The sequence below is a fragment of the Phalaenopsis equestris genome, unplaced genomic scaffold (assembly GCF_001263595.1).
Source record: "Phalaenopsis equestris unplaced genomic scaffold, ASM126359v1 Scaffold000269, whole genome shotgun sequence".
Lineage (NCBI taxonomy): Eukaryota > Viridiplantae > Streptophyta > Magnoliopsida > Asparagales > Orchidaceae > Phalaenopsis > Phalaenopsis equestris.
Window position 1 is genome coordinate 56,368 of NW_018164711.1, and position 22,638 is coordinate 79,005.

The 22,638-nt window shown below is 36.9% G+C and overlaps 1 protein-coding gene across 3 annotated transcripts; it reads left to right on the forward strand.

The window, feature by feature from the left end:
• The first annotated feature begins 148 nt into the window (after positions 1 to 148).
• Positions 149 to 21,387, forward strand: LOC110024707 (30S ribosomal protein S5, chloroplastic). 3 transcript variants are annotated; one of them, XM_020724823.1, is made up of 3 exons: positions 149 to 922; positions 17,424 to 17,689; positions 21,332 to 21,387. In XM_020724823.1, the coding sequence occupies exons 1-2, from the start codon at positions 255 to 257 to the stop codon at positions 17,671 to 17,673; spliced, it is 918 nt and encodes a 305-aa protein (XP_020580482.1). In that variant the 5' UTR covers positions 149 to 254; the 3' UTR covers positions 17,674 to 17,689; positions 21,332 to 21,387. The 3 variants fall into 3 exon arrangements, with proteins under 3 accessions (XP_020580482.1, XP_020580480.1, XP_020580481.1); XM_020724821.1 differs by lacking the exon at positions 21,332 to 21,387 and adding an exon at positions 18,308 to 18,752; XM_020724822.1 differs by lacking the exon at positions 21,332 to 21,387 and having other exon boundaries at positions 17,424 to 17,767.
• The last annotated feature ends 1,251 nt before the right edge of the window (positions 21,388 to 22,638 follow it).

Consider the following 22,638-nt stretch of genomic DNA (forward strand, 5'->3'; position numbering starts at 1 on the left):
TATATATTGGTGCATTAAAATATGAATTACATTTTTAAAAGTTAAATTGGTGGTATTTAATTTGTTTCGTGATATGATACATTGGGTGGCATAGAAGTTGGTAAGTTTGGGTGCTAGATATGTAAATACATAGGAATTGAGTGCTAATGTATGTAAATGTCATAAGAGGGAAGATTAGAAAAGCGACAAAATCCGTCCGTCGTCTCCCGTTGTCACTCCTCACTCTGGTCCAATAGCACCGGAAGCTTGAAACCATGGCTTCTGCTATGTCCCTCTTTGCCTTCACCACACCATCTCTCTGCTTCTATGTCTCCTCTTCCTCTTCCCCCTCCCCCTCCTTCCTCCACCGACCACTAAATTGCAGGCCCTTTCCCCTTAGCTTATCTGCGACGACAACATCGCCAACCATCGCCGCGTCTAAAGGGGACATCGAAACGACCTTCTTCGACGAAGTTGATCCCAACGAAATCGTTACCTTCGACCCCCCGCAACCGCCGGAGGGTTATGTGCCCCCTCCGGCTTTCGACGAGCTACCTCCAGAAACTGAAGAGGAGATCACCGCCGCCTACGAGGAGATATACGGGCCGGCTTACAGCGGCGAGAGTGCTCTCGGGAATGACATTTACGTCATGGACGCCAAATTGAAAAAGACAAGCAGTCCTTTGGGGAGAAAGAAGAGGGAAAAGGTGGCCGATGGGTTCGAGGAGAGAGTGGTGCAGGTGAGACGGGTGACCAAGGTGGTGAAGGGAGGGAAGAAGTTGTCGTTTAGGGCGATTGTTGTGGTGGGGAACAAGCAGGGGCAGGTGGGAGTCGGGGTAGGGAAGGCCAAGGAGGTCGTGGATGCCATTGCCAAGTCGTCGACCAATGCACGGAGAAATATTGTTACTGTGCCGATGACGAAGTACTTAACGTTTCCTCACAGGTAATGCATGCTTTTATTTATTTATTTGTTTCTTTTTTTGAGTTGCTGCTTGATCTTTTGGGGAGTGGTGGATTTTGTTACTGGAGTTCCACTGCAGATGAAACCTTTTTTATGGATGCGGGCATTGCTAGGTTTAAGGGCTTAATACAAAATACGAAAGTGTAATAACTTTTTTCTTTATTGGAAGTTATAGTTTTTGCTTAAACTTTTTTTTTCTGAAGCCTTACGAGAAATTTTGCTTCACTGGGGGAATATGTGTTTTAATTCAAATATGGAACTTGTTTAAATATGTTCTGCTATCATATACAGAGTCGTCAATCTTTAACCATAGGCATCTTTTTTATGTCATCAACATAAGTGTTTTGATGAACAGACACTGCATCTTCTTTGCCAAATGCTTCCAATGCTTTTTGAAAATGGAATCATTGACTCTGACAAGTGATCATGATATGAACTATAAGTATCTTTTAATTTAAAAAAAAAATGATGTTTGGCTTCCATCCGCTATGCTTTTTTTGGAAGAGTGGCTAAGATGGTGATGCATCAAGTTCTAGTCACAAACAAACCTAGATGATGCAAGGAATTCTTTTTGGAGAAGTACTGAAACTACAAGAGCCTGTAATTGCTTGTGCCATGTAGGAAATAAGAGATGCTTTTTTTAGATATTTTGTTTTAAATCCAACTATGTTATTAACTAGATAATGATATGAGTAAATCTAGGGTATTAGTTAGAATGCTAGAGCAAAACAAAAAATATAATAGGGCATCAAAAGATACAGTGATTTTATTTGGAACATTTAATCTCAGTCTAGCAAAAATATGAAAGTGATGATAGATTTCTTCTGATTTTCGTCTCTTCTGTTATAAAAAAATTGATATTTTTTAGCCACTTATGCGTCAATAATCTGAATGGCCCAATTAGATTGAAAAGCTTATTGTCACAAATAGTCGTTTTATCCAAAGTGATAATATTAATAGTTGATGAAGTAATGAACATCTAGGGGCTAGTAGGAACAAGAAAACAAACCGTTCTCTTACAAAGAAATTAACTTTGACTAGGTTTTTGGAGCAAACTTAAATTGAAAAGGGGAGAACTTTCACTAAATGATTAGGGTGACGAGGAGATCTACCACTTAGGGTTGTAAAAAAAGCTCATTGTTCGCGAACAACTCGTGTTTGGCTTGTTAAGTAGTTTGTGTTTGAATTGTTCGTTATATAAACAAGCCGAACACAAACAAATTTTTAAGCTCGAATTATAAATGAACCGAATACAAACAATCCTTTGTTTGATCATGTTTGACTTGTTTTAGCTTGAATTAAGAAAATTATATATATTATTTATATAGTGATTTATTATATATTTATATCTAGATTAAATTATCATAACTTGTGTGGTCACGTGGTTTTGTATTTTTTATTGCATAGGAATAGTGCAGGACCCCATCTATTTTTCTAGTTAATTTAAACTAGGAAAAACATGAACAAGAATAAAACAAGCCGAAGTGTTATCTACGAGATTTGCAGATCTTTCTTTTCAGGCAGGTACAAAGAAATGGGACAAGATAACATCAGCGGTTCGCGTTGATGGCGTTCACGGACGGAATCGGAAAATGAAGGAGCCTATAGTACCGTTTAGGGAAGCTCAATGTAAAGGTGTGACTGACAGGAGCAAAGTCATAAAGAATCTCACATTCTCGACAAAAAAAGTTTGGTGAAATTTTCAATTGGAGACAAGATACAGGATCAAGTTTGGTGAGTCGAACACGAACACATGATTCACAAGACAATTTTGAACATAATTAATTTTGAAAAGCCGAATATGAGCCAAGTTTGAGCTCTTTCAAACGAACTTGGCTCGTTTTAACCCTACTTCCACTAAGTGATTAGGTTGATTAATATGAGCATGAGGTTGATGTTTTTTGCTGCTCAAATTGACGATCGATCAACTTTACAAACAATCTAAGAATTTATGTCAAAGAATATGACAAGAAAAGTGATATGATGGATTATTTTTAAATTTCATCTTTTGTTGATATCTAGACAATGATCACACAATCCACATTTCCTTTTGAAAGAGCAAAAATTTCTAGTTCCACCAAAACTCTAGCCATAGAGGGCCTAAAAAATTGTTTAAGGGCCTATAAAATTGTTCTATTGCAACATTCTACTTTCAGAAGTTTTTCATAAATAGAAGCAAAGAGAATAAGGTGGATTGGTTGAAACAATGCACACCAATTCGTGAAAATTAAATCCTGTGATGGATGGTTTCTTGGAGCAATCGAAATGAAGGGGATCATTTTAACTTATATATCCAGATTTCACTAAGATAGTAAGAATGTCATTAGAAGTGTTTGATGTAACTTGCTTCAAAACAAAGCCTTATGATGATATTACGAGTGCCAATGAGCCCAAAAAAGTTGGCACTTAATAGTTGAAAATCAGATGCAAACTTGCGAATTACCTCCATGCTAGAATGATCCATGAAAAATTTGCTAATTATGTGTGAGGGCGAGAGATCTAGCAAGCTTAGAAAAATTCTCTTCAAATAATAAGAGACTATGCCTGTCTTGAATATGTTGAAGAGTATGAGTTTTTACAAAAAATAGTATTGTTGAGTGGGGAGGTAAAAACTTACGTATCATTTGAACCATGAACAACATTCATGAAAGAGCACTTTGGTTAAAGCGGAAGGGGCTCAACCATTAGGGAAGAACGAAGAAGTAGCTTTAGAAGCATCTGGGGTCATCAGGTATGAGGTGGTGAACTTGTAAGGGAGTTAGACAAAGCACTGGGAGAAGTCATTGTGGGAAGATTCCCCAAATAGAAATCACTAGAAGATACATCGATCGACCCCTATCTCGAAGGAAAAGTAAAAATCTATTGCTTGTGAGAGAGAAAAGGATGGCATGATGAGCGTTGCCTTAGGAGCAATAGGAGTAGAGGGTAAACAAGACATCAACGCCATGAGGTTGCATTGGTGTCAATGATAACGCATAGAAAAAAACACAAAAACTTCTTGCTAGTGCTGCACGAGAAAGAAAAAAAAATGCAGACAACGCAGTTTGGACATCACCATGCGAAGCCTAGGCTAACATTGCAAACTTCTCCTGAAACTCCAAACTTTTGACGTCACCTACAATGCCAAACTGTGAAATGCCAAGTAGGGGATGTCAGTAGTGATGCCCTAGCTTGGCAATGACTACCCTTTACCGTTAGATGAACCTGTGCTACCAAATGCAGGCCACATGGACGTCTCTTTCATGGATGTCTACCATTAGACAAAGTATATGAATGTCTCTGAGCTTGTTGCTACCGATGTTGTCACCTGCTCTGAGAGATGGATATAATAATAATGAAAAAATCCTAAACCATCTGATTCATACGCTGCATTTACAAGTAGGTCTTGTCATTTGCATCATAGCAATGAAAAGACCATAAGTCATCTGATGAATAGCTTGTGTATTTTGGAGCTTTGGTAACTATGAAGATTCTCCTGATGGTACACAAAATCATTCCTCTTCCCAGAGAACTTGGTGATGTGGTTTGTCTCCCGCGCTTGTGCGGGACGCGTGTCTCCCGCTCCTATCCACTCCTATGTAGAGTGCGGTAACATCTAGCTACCGGGACCAGTTCAGCCAGCCCCTGTGTGAACCGGTTAGGTCTAGTGAATCTAATGGGCCAGTTTATCCTTTCTTACCTTGGGATTGCCACCTAAGTTACCCTAGTATTTTAAATACCTTGTTTTCGTATTTTAGGGCAAGTTTTTGCTGTGTTTTCTGTCATGACAGCTGCAAACATCTCCAGGTTTTCACTTGTAGGGCTGTTTTCAAGGGCAATTGATGTTGCAGTTATATCTCGTTCCGAGGTGGTGACTATCATAAACTTTTGCATCTTTCACAACCTTCCTTCTGCTGCCACCATCGCCGTAACTACTGCAGCCCCAAGGACAGAATGTTTGCTGTCTCTTGCTGCCCCATACCTCTCCGTCGCCCTTCCCAGCCACCTTCTCTGTCTTCCTGCAGCCGCCTCCCTTCCACCCTGCACTCCACCGTTGGCCAACTTCCCTACCATCCACCACAACCTCAATCTGCCTAACACCCCACCTCCCTTCTGCCTGTTGCTGTCCACTGCTGGTCAGCATCCCAATAGCTTACCTTCCAGCACATCATCCCTTCCCTTACTGCCCAGGCACACTTCTTCCCTCCTGTAGCATAACCGCACCATCTTTTTTGCAGGCCAGACGAACTCATCTCCTCCAACTGCAGTCCAGCCACTTTCCCTCGTATGCTGCTCCACTATTATCTCCCACTGCAGCTCCCACAACCAACCTCCACCCTTCTAACCCACCGAATCTGCCACCACCACTTGGGATGCAACTTTAATTGTGTTTGTCGGTTTTTGTTATTGTTTTTTCCCTTACAATGTGTCAGTTGTAACCATTTGTTGACTCTTAAATAAGAATATTTGTTTTTCTGTTGTTATTTGGGTTAACTCTGGTATCACTTGGTTTGCCACATAAGTTGAATCAGCCTTCTCAAGCACCTTTTGAAGTAATACATGGAGAAAATTGCCTCCTTTAATTTAATTCCATCATGATTTTTTTTAAGATAGTCATTTTACCTGTTCACCTTTGCGACTAGCTGAAATGATCCAAATAGCATATGATTGGCTTTTTCTTTTGAAACCATTACAGGAAGCTTATTTCTAATCTTAGTGTATAGATGCCTGTTTTTAATGCTTTCTAAGCACATATACAAATTCTTGTATCTGTTCATTGTGCATTTTGACAATGGGTTGAGTGGCGCATTAGCATGTCATGTATCGTTTTTTTTCCTTTTTTAGAATTGTCTAAATATCTGCACTCAGTTAACCATGCTGCTCAAATTACTTTAATCCAAAACTATATTCTAACAAGGGAAATTTACGTACAAACCACACTATTCATATGTATTTACATATCCAACTCCCAAACTTTGATATTTACACTTCTAATACCTTGGCATCATAGACATGCATGACAATGTATATGCATGACAATGTATATTTCGTGACAATGTATATTTCGCTTTTAAAAAGATATTGATTGTGATATTTTTGATGTGATGTTAAAATTTGAGTAGTATGCATGTAATTATGTATGTTTAGGTGTTAGATATCTAAATAGGTATGAATGGTGTGGTATGTGTGTAAATGCCCCTTTTAACAATGGCTTCAACACTTGCATTATTTGGTTGCAATGATGTTCTATGAAGAGAATTTAACTTTATGTGCGAAAGTTCTAGATTGCATATTGTCATCATCATTTTTGTTATACCAAATATTTTGGATTGGCTAGGATTATATATAAGTCCCCTAAAATTATTTTTCTTGTCATATTATTGGTTTCAGTATACAAATACAATACCTCCACATGTTTTCTAAAACCTTATCATTTTGTTTCTTTTCTGAAGTCAAAAGAAATGACAAAAAGAATGTTATTCTTGCAACTTTGGGGTCCCTAATGGAATGGATCTTCTTCTTTAGGTTTTTATCGCCGTAAGGTAGAATTATAACCTTGACATGCTTTTGAAAGGCTTAATCATTTGGTTTTTTTTCTGAAGTTAATATAGTATGAAAAGTAAAACTTGTTCATGCTACTTGGGGACATCTAATGGAGTGGATTTCCTTCTTCAATTTTTTCTCACCTTAATTTATATTTATAGATACAGAACCTCATACTGCTTTGGAAAGCATTCTATCCTTTGTTTTCCGCTTCCTAGGTGGAAGATGCATTAATTTTTTTTTGTTACAATAAGATTTTTTCTGTACTTTTAGCATTTACTTCAAATGTATCATCACTTCTGTAAATTTTAGATTAAAGTATCTTTATTTTTTTGTGGATAATGGAATTATTTTATGTCTTCTATATTTCATGATTTTATTAGGATTGTTCAAATTCATTTAATTAAGTTGGTTAGTTTAAAAGCAGCTCGTTAGTGGTTTTATGTTTTTCATATCTATAAATATGTGAATTCGAAGTAATGTAAGCTAGTTTTATGGCATAAATAAAGTTCTACATTGATGTGAAAACTATTTTTTCTTTATCTATTCGAAAATGTGATCTTCCATTAGGTGTGAGATCTGAAAATCCTTTCAAGAGAGGCTTTGACTTTGTTCAGCTGCAAGGCTTGTTTATCTTAATACATTTATTATTCTTTGGAAAATGTCCTTCTTGTTTCTTATCTTTCCTAGCAATTTTTATTATCGTCTTGTGTCAAATTAGTATCAGGACCACTGCTTTGGATCACTTTATATGTATGATCACTTTGAAATGACCTTCAATAAATGTCTTTTCTTTCTTTGCCAGATGACAATTGCAGTTCTACCCTTTCATCAAGTTTCTGTTCATGGAGAGGAAAATTATAGTTCAATAATATGATTTCCTTCGGGAAAAGTGTCAAATTAGTTTTATATTTCTTTATAGGCGGTCATTTTAATCTGAAAGTATTAATTTAGTCCCCATATTCTTTTAGTATGGTCTGAAATAGTCGCTTTATATGACTATTTCAACCACAATTTACAGGGCATCGAGACTAATTTGGCACTTTTATAGACCCCGGGATCAAAATGGTCCCATGTAAATAGTCATGGGACTATTTTGACACTTTACTCATTTTCTTTCCTTTTTCTTATAAAAATTGGACTGTTAAGAAAATAGAAGAAAGAGGAATGAAGGCTTCAATTCATAAATTCTGATTTGATTTTATAATGAATATTAGAGCTATTTTATATCTTTTATTTTCATTATTTTTTTAGAAATATTTTAGAGGTTGTGATTAAATTTGTTGCTTCTTTGTTAGTTGTTTGCTTCTTCTCGTATTTTTGAACAGGAAAAGTTACATACTATTAAACCTAAATTTGTCCGTGAATTACAACCAAAGTACAAAATGTAAATAAGGAGAGAGAGAGAAAGAAAAGAGCTTCCGGAGTATAATATTAGTGATATTCATATGCTTCCTTAACAACAACAACAAACCTTTAACTCACTAAGTGGGGTCGGCTACATGAATCCTTTTTCTCCATTGTGTCTTATTGAAATCGATATTTTCATTTAATTCTAATAGGTTATGATCATTTTTTTTACAATATGCCCAAGTCTTTTTAGGTCTACCTCTACCTTCCTTAACATAAGTCGATTCTAAAACATCTACCCTTCTAACCGGATCATCAGATGATCGACATTTGATGTGACCAAACCATCTAAGATAGCTCTCTCTAATCTTGTCCACCACTAGAGGTACACCAACCCTATCACGGATATATTCATTTCACATTTTGTCCCGAGTGTCAAGCCACTCATCCACCTAGGCATTCTCATCCTACCAACACTTAACTTTGTTTTATGCTTCTCTATTAAAGGCCAACATTCTACGCTATAAAACATTGTAGGTCTCACCACCATCATATAAAATTTCCTTTTCAGTCTAAGCGGTACTTTTCTATCACACAATAGGCACGATGCATTCCTCCACTTCAACCAACCGACTCGAATTCCACTAATAACATCCCCATGTATATCACCATCACTTTAAACAATAAACTCAAGAATATCTAAAACCTTCAAATCTTTTAATGATTTGATCACTCATAGTTACAACTCTGTCACTAGAGCTACTACCACTAAAATTACATTCTATGTATTCGATTTCAGTTCTACTCAAATGAAGGCTTTTAGACTCCAATGTAGACCTCCATGATTCAAGTTTTTCCGAACTTTTTCTTTAGTCTTATCCACAAAAATGATATTATCAACAAAAATCATACACCAAGGTACATCCTTCTGTAAATGTCCGTGTCGATTATAGCTCTATGCGCTTGTCACAATTGATTCCTATGTCCCATCTAGTGCCATCAGATCTTGTTCAGTGTATTTTGATCATACATATTTTGATTTCTTGCTTCTCTCATGCATTAGAAAATCGCAAGTTGCGATTAGGACGTGAGAATTGAGTTCAAAAAATATTTCTTATTAAATAACTTAATGGATTAATACTTCCTTGACTTTCGTACCAATGATTGCTTATAAATAGAGAACAATCTTTCCTATTTTGGCTGCTCCATGTCTTTACGTGCTCCCTCTTCTTTGCATTATGACAGCTTTCTTTAGGAAGAGTGTTTATGTGATAGATCGGCCTTCTAAATTTCGGTTCATTAATTCGAGCAAAGTTCTGCTGTGTGGGTTATTGGTGGACGAGAAGCGTAAGAGATGCCATGAGGGCGACCGAAAGAGGAAACTTGTGGGGAAGAGATGGAAGGGCTTGCCTTCGGTCAGGTTGGTTCTTCTGGTGTGGTCCTTGGGAGTGCTCTTTTAGTTGCGTGAATACTCAACAGACTATTGTGATTGTGCGCTCGCCTGATAGGACACCATTCACGCCTCCCACGACTGACCCTAGTTTGGTTGTTGATCGGACCTCAACGGCCCGTTAACCCCTTCCCGCTATAGCGACATCATCCCCATATGCCGACGATGTCTGATATGCTTAGAGCTATGGGTGTGTTTTGGTTCTTGGCTGGAATTATTTTTAATGCTCATTAATGATTCATTCATTGACTTGGGTATAGCAGATTACGAGACCTGGAAGGTAGTCGACCCACTTAAGAAGGTGGTGAAATTGACCACCCTAGGGATCTCTCATTCCCTATTGAAACCCAAGAGGGACAAGTGCTAGCGACCCGGACGGATCATGTGAATTTGGCTCGTCCCTTGACTTAGGCCCTGTTTGGCACAACTTATACATGTGCGGTGGCGTTTTCTGAACGCCGCCCACGCGTTTGTTTTGCGCGTTCGTTCGGCGGCGTTCTGAACGCTGCGTCCCGCGGATACCTTTTTCTTCATTAGTCGGATCGCGGGGCCTCGGCTGTGTTTTGCGTTGGCTGTTGGCGTTAGGGCTCGAATTCCTTCTGTTGCCCTTGGTGATCTCTCTCGCTTCCTCCCCTCGCTTCCTCCCCTCGCTTCCTCCCTCTTCGATCGAAAGCATCATTAGGGCTCGATTTCTCGTTCTTTTTCCCGCTCCGGTAAGATCTACTATTGTTTGTTGTTGGTTTTTTTAGGATACGCTTTGGATCTGTCGAGATATACTCTCGATTCGTGAGTTTTTTGGATCGATGATGTTTTTTCGGTTCTTCTCCATATCTCTGCTTCTATTGCTTTGGATCTATGAGGCTTTTTAAATGTCATGGTTCTATCGAGTGATTGTTTGGTAGTTAACACCATCTTTTTCACCTTTTTCTTAAGGCTTTTTCTTGATTTGGCATCTGTCTCACAGAACTCCCATTTTTTTCTTGCTTAACCCTTATTACAAGTGTTATATCAGGTGTGCACACCATAACCGATAAAGGATGTATAGGTTATGGATGTATATGTTTATGTTGCATCTCTAATGTTTATTCTGTCTCACAGAACTCCCATTTGCTAATGTTTATTTTCTTCAAAAAAGGTTGTATACGATTTTGTTGTATCTCTATTGAATGCTACAATTTGGATTTGGAAAAGGAGTATCTTTATTAAATGATACAATTCGGGACATTCTCTTCATCTCTACCCGATTTTGTTGGTTCAAATCGTATTATATATTTGGGCTTTCTCGTTTGTAATGCATTACTGCGACGTTGTTTGTAATGCATTACTGTTCCATGGTTTTTCAATTAAATGTTTACGTTGTAATTCTTTTCGATGGGCTGCAATTGTAGTTTAGGGTTGTTGCCAAAAGAACATGAATGGCTCACAGCTTTATGGTGGGCTGAATTTGCTGTTTTCGGTGGGTAGAAGAATGGATTTCTAGTTCACTTATTGCATAAAAAAAATGGATATGGAGTTCATGTTGGGTAGCAAAATTGATTTGCAAAAATTCCAAATACTTCCCTGCACACTTCCATGCTAAAATTGTTGCAGTATGCACAAAAATTTTTTTTTTTACTTGCTGCAGTAAAGATATTTTTCTTTACTGTCGACATCACAACTATTGAATTCGACATCACTTGAACTAAAAATGTCACATAACTCCTCAATTAGCAGGAATCAGAGGCCAAGTCAAAGTTGTTCACGATAAATTGCCAACTCATTCATCTTCAAGATATTCGATGAGGTCGTTAACGTGGCTCGACTGATATCCCAACACCTTGACTTGAGACATTTTAGACAAAACAGATAACGTAGTTGTTACCAGATCAAGAGAAGAATGACAACGAGAAACATGAGTCATTTCAATGTCACAGGGAACCATTTCTCACAAAAGAGGAAAGAATGAATGAGAGAAAAGTTACAAATGAAAGGCAAGTATCTCCAGAACAATGAAGCCCATTTTTATAGGGCTAAAGTGAATCCCAATCATCGTGGGGGGGATCAAAAGTGGTCACCTGAAAACTCAAATGAAAAATACTATGCAAAAACCGAGAAAACATAATTTCATTTAAAAATATTTCTTATAGGAAAAATCATTATAAACCTCCAACTCAGTGCGAAGAGAAGGAAGTTTATACATGGGTTTAAACCTGTCCCAGCCAAGACATGCCGCATCCGGACCAGAACATGGAACAAAAACTCTCCACCGGATCTGACTGACCTAACCTATCGGACTCAACCTTGGCAAAGAGGGTCTGAGATGACTCCTATGAGCTCGTAACCCAGCCAACTCAGTGCAAAAAATGGATCCCTGTTCAAGTGATGTCGAATTCAATAGTTGTGATAACGACATATGTGGTCTTCGCTCGATGGAGGGGGTTTGTTTGGTCTGTCAAACTCTTTAAATATCGAATTCATCTGAGTAGATATGTCCAATTTTGTTTGTGGGTTACTTTCATTTTTGTCACATCAAAAATAAGGCAAAAGATTAGAAGCTTAAGTTCAGCTTTGTTGTCTCGTTGAACGGCTGGCTGATCCCAGCAACTCTGAATGACTTCTCCTTTCTGAGGCCAAGGTGAAGGTTTCACCCGAGGTGCAGGGGGACTGAAAAGATTGTCGAGGATTTTTTAGATATTCGACAGTATTTGGAAGCTTTGATGATCAATAGGTTGTTGGCTCCAGACTAGTACAGTAGGATGATTGAGGCAGAGTGGTAGGTCTCTATTCCTGCGCAAGCTATGTGGGAGAAGGAAGATGTGGCTTTGGCCACAAAGAGGGTGGATGGACGAGCAACTGAGAGCCTTCAAAGTACTGATATTGCATTTTTTTAATCTCTCGTTTGACCATCATTTTCCAAAAGAAGGGAAAGTGCAAGCTAATCATCATAGCGGCCCACTTATTAGAAAGGAATTTCGTCTACCAGTACTGTAGATATTACACGTGATGGCAAGCCGATTGGTGACACACAATATGGTCAGAGTAGAGCTGTGGCAAAAATAATGCTTTTCGAGGACGTGTCGGGTGGCCCTCTAGAAGCATCTGACCAGTGATTCTTGTCTTTGGCACAAAGGAGCGCTGCCGATTGGTTTTCTCTGGAAACATCACCGGCGGGGACAAGAGAAAATGAGCCAAGGTAGGAAATTCGATTCAAAGGGTTGGAAGGTGACGAGTCAAGGGAGAAAAGCCGACTTAGGGAGTCGGGAGAGGGAGAATAATTGAATAAGATTTGTCAGAGAGGGTTCACTGTAAGGGGAAAGGTCTTGCTGAGGAGTCCACTCAAAAGAGAAGACACACACCTTCTTCTAGAACATCTTGACTGAAGTGGAATCTCTTACAGAGGTGTTGCGAGAATGTCGAGATATGCTGAGGGGCCGGTTTGCTTGTGTTCATTTTGCTAAGGTTTGGAGTTTCTATGACCTGTCCTCTGATCGACATGCTTCTATATTGGGCCATGTTATCGCTTATCTATAGTTGACCGAAAGCTTCTCGAGGATAGCCCCAAATGAGTTAGTGTTGGAAATGACCTGCTTTCATGCGTTAACTTGGCAGATTTCTTTTGCCAGGATCATAGGAATTTGTAGGGGAGGGTTAGAAAGATAGAAAAAGAGTTGGAATCGTCCATTTCCCAGTGGTCAATTACTTGAGAAACCCTTAAGGAGGAGAACTGGGGGTTGGCAGCTCAGATTTCAATTATGAAGACAGACGAAGAGCTCTTTCCCAAATACAAGAAGATGTTCTATGAAGGATACATTACGGTCTCGTCCGTATGACGAAATGTAATCTAATCTTCACTGAATGGTCAGATATGCAGAAATTCTCTGAACTGTTAATGGATTTCAAGTCGAGGGGAAACAATGACACCCGTAATGAGAAGGATGGAGGAAATGATGAAGGGTTCTCTAATGTATAATCATTTTGTACTTTTCTTTCTTTTGTCAAAATATAACAAAATATTGCTATTGGAATGAAATTTTTTGGGGTGTATCTTGTTCCCGTTTTAATGTTAAGTTCGTTTTTTTCGTTGATTTCGATCTACCAATATCTGTATATTTGCGTAGTATCCCAATATATATAAATTAGAAAAAGTTAAATTCTTATTTTTCTTCAGGATCATGTTTTTGGCTTTGTTGTAAAATAAGGAAATATAAGTGAAAAATATAATCAGAGCTATTGTTATACTGTTGCATATAAACAGTCGAGATTAAGTTTTTGGCGCCGGTGCCAGAGAATTGAAGTGTCACATCGATATTTCTCAGTTAATTTCGTTGCCTTGGACAGTCCATGCCATATGCCAGACATGTAGATCTAATCGTTGTTTTCACGGAGGTAACTGTCTAGACTTGCCACAAGGGTGATTCACGTCCAATGCAAAATTTTTCATCACAAAGAGGGGGAAATCTTACCCCCAGGATTTGAATCACGTTTCGAAGGCTCCCGGATAAGAGGTCTCATGATGCTTGAGCATTGTAGGGAGAATGACTGAGATTGACATACATTGTGATTTGCTTGGATGATTAATGACAACCAAAAAGAAAGTTACAATAGACCCTTTATTATTGTCCATGGCGTCGAGCTTGATTCGCTGGTCGAGATCCGCAAGTGCTTGTTCGGTCGTACGTTTTTAACATTTAACGCAAAATAGTAAGTTAGATCAACATTTTTGTTTTGTAGAAGCCATCGACCGACTATTCACACTCATACTGATAAATAAAATAAAGCATTATTTTTATCGTTATGTGTCTACTTTTTTATTTTTGTTTAAAACTTATGCTGGTGACATTCGATTGAACCTTCGAGGGCGCCTATTTATCATCCTCGAGTTGACTCGTGATTTCTTTGTCTGAAGAGACTCATGTGATATATTCGTGGGATGTTTTTGTAAAAAAATTTTACATGTATGCTAAACAATAGATTATATGCCTTGTAGAAAATAAAATCATATTACAATGCTTTTTTAAGAATAAAAATTATCCCTTAACATGCGAGACCCTTCCTTTCCCATGTGCATCTGTAGTTTGTAAGCTCCTTGCGTGACATTTTTGCTAACAATGAATGGTCCGACTCACGATTGATTGAACTCCCTACTGTTTGTCTCTGCTCGGTTGGATTGACTTTTTTCAATCCAACATTTCCTTCGCAGAAGTCCTCTCGGATGCGCTTGTTATAATATCGAGCAGTTCTTCGTTTGGTTTCTTCCTGCTTGAGGGTTGATCATGTGTGTTTTTCCTCTATTGGGTCGAGCCCTAGCCCCAGTCCTTCCTTATTGGTTTCCAACCATTCTCCCATGTTTTTCCCGTCAAATATTGACATGGAAACACCCTCTGACCATTCAAATTATATTGTATTGGTAGCACAACTTCAACACCATGTGATAACATAAATGGGTTTTGGCTAGCTGCTGTCGATAGTGTCGCCCAAAGGATAAATGGGAGGAGGTCAGCCCAGTTACCCTTGGCTCCTTCAACTTTTTCCCTGTGTGAGTTGAGTATAATCTTGTTTGTGGCTTCGGCTTGTATGTTTGTTCAAGGATGATGGATGAATGTAAATCTCAAGCTGATTTTTTGACTTTGATAGAAATCTCAGATCCCTTGATCGGAAAATTGTGCCCTATTGTCGGTAATGATGGTAAGGGGCAGGCCTCATTTGCAGTTGAGATCTGCTTAAATGAGATTGCACACAACGTTAGCTATATTGGAGCAAGTGACTTGGCTTTGATTCACGTAGAGAAGCAGTCTACTACCACCAAGATATACTCCCATTGCCCTTTGGAAGGAAGGTTCGAGGATATCAAGTCCTCAGACAGTGAATAGTCAAGATGTAATGATGGCCTATAACTAGAGTGATGGTTGATGTTTGCATCAGTGTAAACTTTTGGCATTGCTCCCATTTTTTTTTAGAATAACTCTCTGTTCTTAGCAAGTGTTGACCAGAAATAACTTTGCCACTGTATTCTGCAGGCTAACGTTTTTCCTTCTGAATGACTTTCATATTCACTAGCGCGTGTCTTCCCAAGGATTCCTTTGACTTTAGTGTCACTTATCTCAAATGCAGGGAAGTGGCCAACCTTCGAAATAGCGTTCATCCATCATAAGCTATTGTGTGACTTTGAACCTGATGCATCATGGATCGACAACTTCCTCGAAGATGCCCTTGACTTAGCTGGAGGAGGAGGGCCTGCGAGTTTCTTTGGGGCTTTTGTGTTTGGCGAGGCTTTTGTGCACGGGCGAACTAAGCTATGAACATTCTTCTAAAATTTGTGAAAGTGTTCATCCATAATGGCAGACCGCTGAACCATCAAAGAGCCGACTCCCTGAGCATGGTGAGGAACGAACGACATTTGTGCGTGTCGTTGATCCTTAGTAACCATACCACTAACTCAATGGAGGCAATATGTTCCGTTGGATTTGATTGTCCCAGGTAGGGTTCTAGTGTCGGGATCTTGTAGCGCTCAGATGGTTTGGCTTCTAAGATTCGTCCAAAAAAGGCATTTTCAAGCGGTGTGGGCTCTGGTGCTTCCATGCGCTTGTGCCTGCGATGGTCGAGTGGTGCGGAATCCTTGCTATTGGGGTAGTTTGTATCTTTTTCTTGTTCGGGATAGGAGGCATCCTTACAACATTCATGACGGCTGTCCTTCGCGACTGATGAGATGTCACTGACTGCGGTAGTTGCGTTCTTTCTAAGGTGAGTGCGCTTTTTAATTGTCTTCATCGTTTGTTTTTTGAGTGCGTTGATTTGTTGATTCACAAACTCGCAGGTGTAGTTCATGTTGTCGTTGGCTTCTTGAGATGAGAGATCTTCTTGAGCCATTTCTCTTCTTGTTTGCAACATGTTTCCACGTTCATTGCACCTTTTAGGATATTAATGCCAAATTTTTTTGTGAATCACACCCAAGACATAAAATATAAATAAGGAGAGAAAGAAAGAGAAAATTGGCTCGAAAGTATAAAATTAGTGATATACGCTTGCTTCTTTGGACAAAAAGTCTCCTTTAGATGTTGTTCTTATATTTATAGTAAATATAAGTTACATTATGAAATATTGATAATGCCCTTGAAATTCTCTATTATTGGTCGGTCGTGGTAACCATCGAGACTACCATTATTGTGGCATAATCTTTTCTCGTAAGGCCACTGGTTCGCTTTCTCTTAGAATGGTGAGTTGTTCGTCAACTTATTCAGTCGCACTTCTCGTTTGATCTTTTGGATCATCCGCTGCGTGCTGATTGACACTTTTTGAGCCCTTCGGGATTCATGTGTCATGCTCGGGGTCACGGGATTCGATTCAATGTACTTTGATCATACACATGAATACCATGAAGTTTAATGTACTTTGATCATACACATGAATACCATGAAGTACTTCATGTTGCTGTTAACATATCTATCACCCAAAGTTTGATATTTACATTTATAATTGTTTATTGTTATAAACCTATGAATGAAAATTTGTATTTCACTTTTTAAAATGTTCATAATAATGATATTTTTTATGTGGAGTGCTAGGCATGTAAATATAAAGTTTAGGTGTTAGATGGATAAATATTTAAGAATTGGATGATATATATGTAGATGCCCCTTATAAATATAGGAATTGCTATTGTGGTCATGCAAGTTGATGCAATTCTGAGGTGTACACTTTTTCATTATCAATTTCAGAATTTAAACAGCTTTGCCACACATTAATCTTTACACACACTCTCTTTTTGTTCAGCTCAGCCATGCGGTTCCCGACAACATTGCCAGCCCTTACAACAGTTCCATAAAATTCTTTTTTCTCAAATCCTCGTGATTTTCTCATATGCCGAAACTAATGAATTAAAAGACATTTACATAACATACCACCCAATTCCTATGTATTTACATATGTAATTCCCAGAGTTTGTTTTTTTAACTTTAATACTACACAAATCTTTCATATCACATCAAAAATACCTAATTTTAAAAAGTGCAATACACCTTCATGCATAGGTAAGGTGATGTGTATGTAAAAATTGAAGTTTAGGTGTAGATATGTAAATACATAAGAATTGAGTGGTATGCATCTAAAACTTCCATGAAATAAATACTTGTCTCCCACCCATCTACAGTGTAGTTTCTCTTTACTTCTAACTTCTTCCCACAGATCTGATGGAGATTATGGAGCAGCTAAGGTGATGCTGAGGCCAGCTTCGCCGGGCACCGGCGTTATCGCCGGAGGAGCGGTGCGGGTTGTGCTAGAAATGGCCGGTGTAGAGAATGCTTTGGGAAAGCAGATTGGAAGCAACAATGCCCTCAACAATGCCCGGGCTACAGTAGTTGCTGTGCAGAAGATGAGGCAGTTCAGAGATGTTGCTCGAGAACGTGGAATCCCGATGGAGGAATTGTGGAAATAAACTTAGCAATTTACTGGTAATTTGTTTGCTTTTTGAATTTAAGCTGTTACTGTTTCTGTTTCTGTCATTTGTTACTTCGGCTTCTTTTCTTCAATATTTTATCTTCTGCTGTTGAGATTTTTTCCAGCTGGAACAATAAATTTTTGAAAAATAGATCGAACATTGAAGTGGAGATTTAAGGTTCAACGATTAGATTAAATTAGGTTGGAGCTTAAGGTTCAACAATTAAATAAGGGTTGAAGTAAATAATATAGTAAATATTAAAATTATTTTAACATAATAATGATGCATAATGATATTTTAATTATTTGAGTATTTAATATTGTAGTCTTGAATAGTTTGAATATAATTCTAATTGAAAATTTTGTGATATGATATTTTAATTATTTTATTTTATAATAGATCAGTAATAACTAAACCTATGTTTTTTAATATGAGTAAAAACATATAGGTCATTGAAACGCATACTACATTGGCCTTACGGCTGGCATTTTGACTTTTCATACAATACTGATAGCTGCAGCCTTAACTTCAAAGAGCATTTTTTTCGTTTAACAGCCTTCCAATTGATTTAAGGATAGCTGTAACGATCTTAAAGCTTTTAGCAAATAACATTCAATTACATGATCCACAGGCACAATGATCTCTTTGGGATAGTTGCAGCTGTTTGAAGTAGCAACTGTGAAGTTGTCACAGGAGAAGCTGATCTTTAAAAAATCTATGGTTGCTATTATAATTTTTTTTTTAATTTAAAAAAGGCCATACCAGACTTTTTTGGCAGTCAATTGTACTTAGGGTCCGTTTGAAATCGTTTTTGTACTGCTTTTCATTTTGAGAAGCTATGAAGTTGCGTTTGGGAGCCATCGTTTGAGCAGTTTTTGTAAAATTCCGTTTTCAAAATGGGCAAGCTGCGAATGACATTACAGAGCTCGGTTTTGCGGTACTACACGGTTTGGATGGGACCTGTTATCCTCGATATTGCCCCTCCTATTCTCTTCTACCTTCATATTAGCTGTGGACATTAATATTAGGGCACATTTGCAGTGGTCTTTGTGTCTCCTGTGTATTCGCTCCACCTCTCTGTTTGTATCTTGAACGAAACTTGTGATATTTTTGTTTTTCTTCTGTGGCTGTCGGTTTTGGCTTGTTTTCATAGTGGTTATGGTTTGACGCTTCTCTTTTTTTTTTTTATTCGGTGGCAATGGTTTTGGCTTCTCGTTTTACCCCCTATGATTGTTGTTTGGTGCTTTCGTTTTACACCTCGGGTTGTGATTTAGTGCTTCTCATTTTTTCCTCTGTGGTTATTGTTTGAGGCTTCTCGTTTTTCCTCTCTGGTTGTGTTTTGTTAATTTCATTTTACGTCTATGGTTGTGCTTTGGGGCTTCTCATTTTTCCTCTATGGTTGTTGTTTGGGGCTTCTCGTATTTCTTTTATGATTGTAGTGACACTAGGGTTACAAAGAGGTTTTGGTTGTGATTTTGCAATGCTGACTTCGCCATGGTTGTGGGTGTGGTGGTCTCTGTTGGTTGTCTACAAGATGTGGGTGTGGTTTAACAACGTTGGCTATGGGTGCGCTTTTGCAATGTGGGTTGTGGGTTGTGGGTTGTGGTTTTAATAAATTGATGTTCTTTTGCTTTTCATAGGAGTGAGTGTGGGGGTCTCTGTTGGCTGTTGCCTACAAGGTGTTTGTGTGGTTTTGTAATGTTTGTTGTGGGGGTGTTTTTGTAATGTGAGATGTAGGCGTGGGTGTGGTTTTTACAAATTCCTGTTATTGTGCTCTTCATTTGTGTGAGTGTGGTAGTCTTTGTTGGCTATTGCCTACAAGGTGTGTGTGGGTTGGTGAATTGAAGAGCTTGTAATTACAATAATCCATGAATTGAAGAGCTTGAAATTGGGATTTTATAGATCGGTGAGGTGAAATTGAAAGGGGAAGTAAAGGGCAAAAGTTTTATTGCGTGCGAGTCCTAACTGAAGTAAATTATGCAAGCATTTCACAACAGTCAAACATTTGTATGGATGCTATTCATATGAAGCTAATTTAATAATTTCTAAGAAACTATCATTGATGATTTTTTTGTTTAGAATGTTAGCAAGTTGTTTACCATTAATTACAACTATTATACTGATTAGCACATTGTCTAGTTTCCTCTTCATAAAATGCTTATGAAGTGAAATATAATTTGAAAGTTTATGTTGCGTGAGTTTATATGGAATATTGATTCCAAAATTTTTATTATGTTAAAGTTTATCAGTGTAGTTAGTTTGTGTGTGTATGTGTGTTTTTTTTTTTAATTTATGTTACTCATGGGTGTGTAATAATTTAAACATTATGTCGAACAATATCGTGTGACATTTCAACATGTATGTTTTGCACTAGTTGTAGTGTTTTAATTATGTAATTGTTCACTTATAGCATAGCTTGTTATTTTTAAAATATTTTTACATGCATAAAATAGTCATATGAACCCATAAAATAAGAGAAAATTATAGAGATAGTGGACCAAGTAATAATTCTAACTAGCACAATATGTTTTATCTGGAGTACTACTAGAAAAATTTGTTCAGGACAATGTGAGTGTCATAGTTATTTGTGGGTCACAAATTAGATTGGTGACTTGCTCCAAGTTGATTCAGACAGAATTCATAGTTTGTTTGGGATGTTAAGAATTTTTTTTTTTTTAATTTACTGACTGAATTGCAGAGCAATTGTGGTTTGTATGTATCATTCCTATTTATATATAGGGAAGTATTATCTGTCGCTTTATATATTATGTCACATAATTAGTCAATTAGTGTTGTTTCCGAGCGATTCCAACACTTAGTAGAGATGTTTAATAAATATTTCAATATTGAGGTTAACTCTTTTTCTTTTTTAGAACGACAAATAATATTATCAAACCCATAGATCTTGCTTTTGCATGTAAACCATAAGAAATCTGTAACGATACGAGATACATCATGTCGTTCTCTTCAAGGTATTGATTTATCTATTTAATTTGAATGGGTGTTTTATCAAAAAAGTTGTTCTAATAATTATTTAAATAATATTGATTAAGAGTAATTAATAGCACACATGTCGATGCACCTGTTGGCAATAATGACAAGATTGTTTATATAAGAAGTCGTGGATTAGCAAAATAGAATATCTTAACAGTTGGTTTCAACATGTGTTTTATGTTCTTAATGACTAGATGAGAGGGAATACTCATGAAAGTCACAAATTCAAATTCGTTGCTCATTGATGTGAATACAAATTTTTATTGTCTTCATCTAGTTAATACATTCATGACCATATATGAAATGTTACATTTGAAGAGTTGTACTAATAATGTTATTATTTAAGAAAATACTGCATCGTCGATTGGGGATATCTTATGCAATGACATTTCTTAAAGCCATTTTTCGATACGAGGTACCATCTTCTTGACTTTGAGTACAAAACTAAATTATTAGATGAAACAAGTAATTGTTTAACAAAAGACACTTATCATTACAGAGTGTTATCGAGAGAACATTCGATGTATGAAAGAAGAAATGAGTAATACTTTGATATATGACGCCATATTTTTTCCAAAAAATATATAAAGATAATTGTTGCAACAACATTTCTACATAATTTTATTATGGGGACATCCCTCTCAAGATCTGTTGATTTTAGGGTCTTGGATGAAAATCCAACATGAATGCCTGCAGAAGCATTGAAACACTAGGCACGTCAATCATTGCTTGAGTAAGGCTTTTGTGTGAATGACTTCTACACACCTGATGAGGAGGGTGTTCAGGAGATGATCCAATTGAGAAGATATTACAAATGCTTTAGTTAATTCATTGAGCATTTCTAATTTATATTTTGTGGTGTATCCATGTTGATTTTTGCTATTTCAAATGTATTGAGGATTAATTAATGTTTATTTTCGCTTCAATATTTTAATTTCATGTATTGAAGATATTACAACTAAGAATAATATCACTTGTGATATATTTTCTAAAGTTCCAAGTACTATGACAAATGAGTAACAAGTTTTTAAGAACCAAAAGAACTTTCATTAAATCTTGGGATCACTTCACTATCATCCTGCCACACAATGGCAACATTAACAATTCTTTTCATATTTTTTTCATTTGGCATTTGAAGCAAAAGATAAATCATGATACCATCTATTAAAAAATATCTAAATTCATATAAAACTGTCAATAATTTTACTCTCTTACACCCTTCATAATATGATGCCTAAATAATAAGCTTATACACACACACACACACACACACACACACACACACACACACACACACACACATTTGTGTTAGTGTTATACAAAAATTCTATTTTTAGTAAATTTGTGCATTAGCCTAAATCCTTTTATATGCATCATTGGGTAGTATGATATCAATGATGTAAATCATAACAATAGCTATGATGATAAGTAGCCCTATTTGCGACAAATTAAATGGCTTAGTATATGATATGTTAAGGAGATAATATTTTAATTATGTTCGAAGAATAAATTCAAAACATATTATTTGTAGTTGTGATATATTAGTTTCATTTCTTAGTGATTCAAAAATTTTGAAGCTTTCAATATGTGCAATTTTAAAATTGATAATTAGCAAATCCTTTCAATACATTGAAGAATATTTCTTAAATACATTTTAATACTTTTTTTAAAATTGAATATTCAATTATTGGTGTATATAATTACTTGTAAATGCAATTAGTGATGCAATTGAAGTAATTTATTTTTATAACTGTTTTAAAAGTTAATATTTTCTAATTTTTTTTATTTTTTTGTTGCACAAATTATGTATTTTCAATTATTCTTAATTTTTTCTAATTTCTAATTATTGAATTTGTCCGATAAAATTATGGTTATGAATATAACAAAATTTTAATCTTAATGATTTAAATAGATGCTTTGGAATATGATTTAGATGTGTTTATTGACCATGTCAATGGTTAACAAATA

Excerpts from the sequence above, each read along its gene's own strand:
- LOC110024707 (XM_020724823.1), top strand. The coding sequence starts at position 255 with ATGGCTTCTGCTATGTCCCTCTTTGCCTTCACCACACCATCTCTCTGC. Across the intron at positions 923-17,423 it reads TACTTAACGTTTCCTCACAG|ATCTGATGGAGATTATGGAG; the intron begins GTAATGCATGCT and ends TTCTTCCCACAG.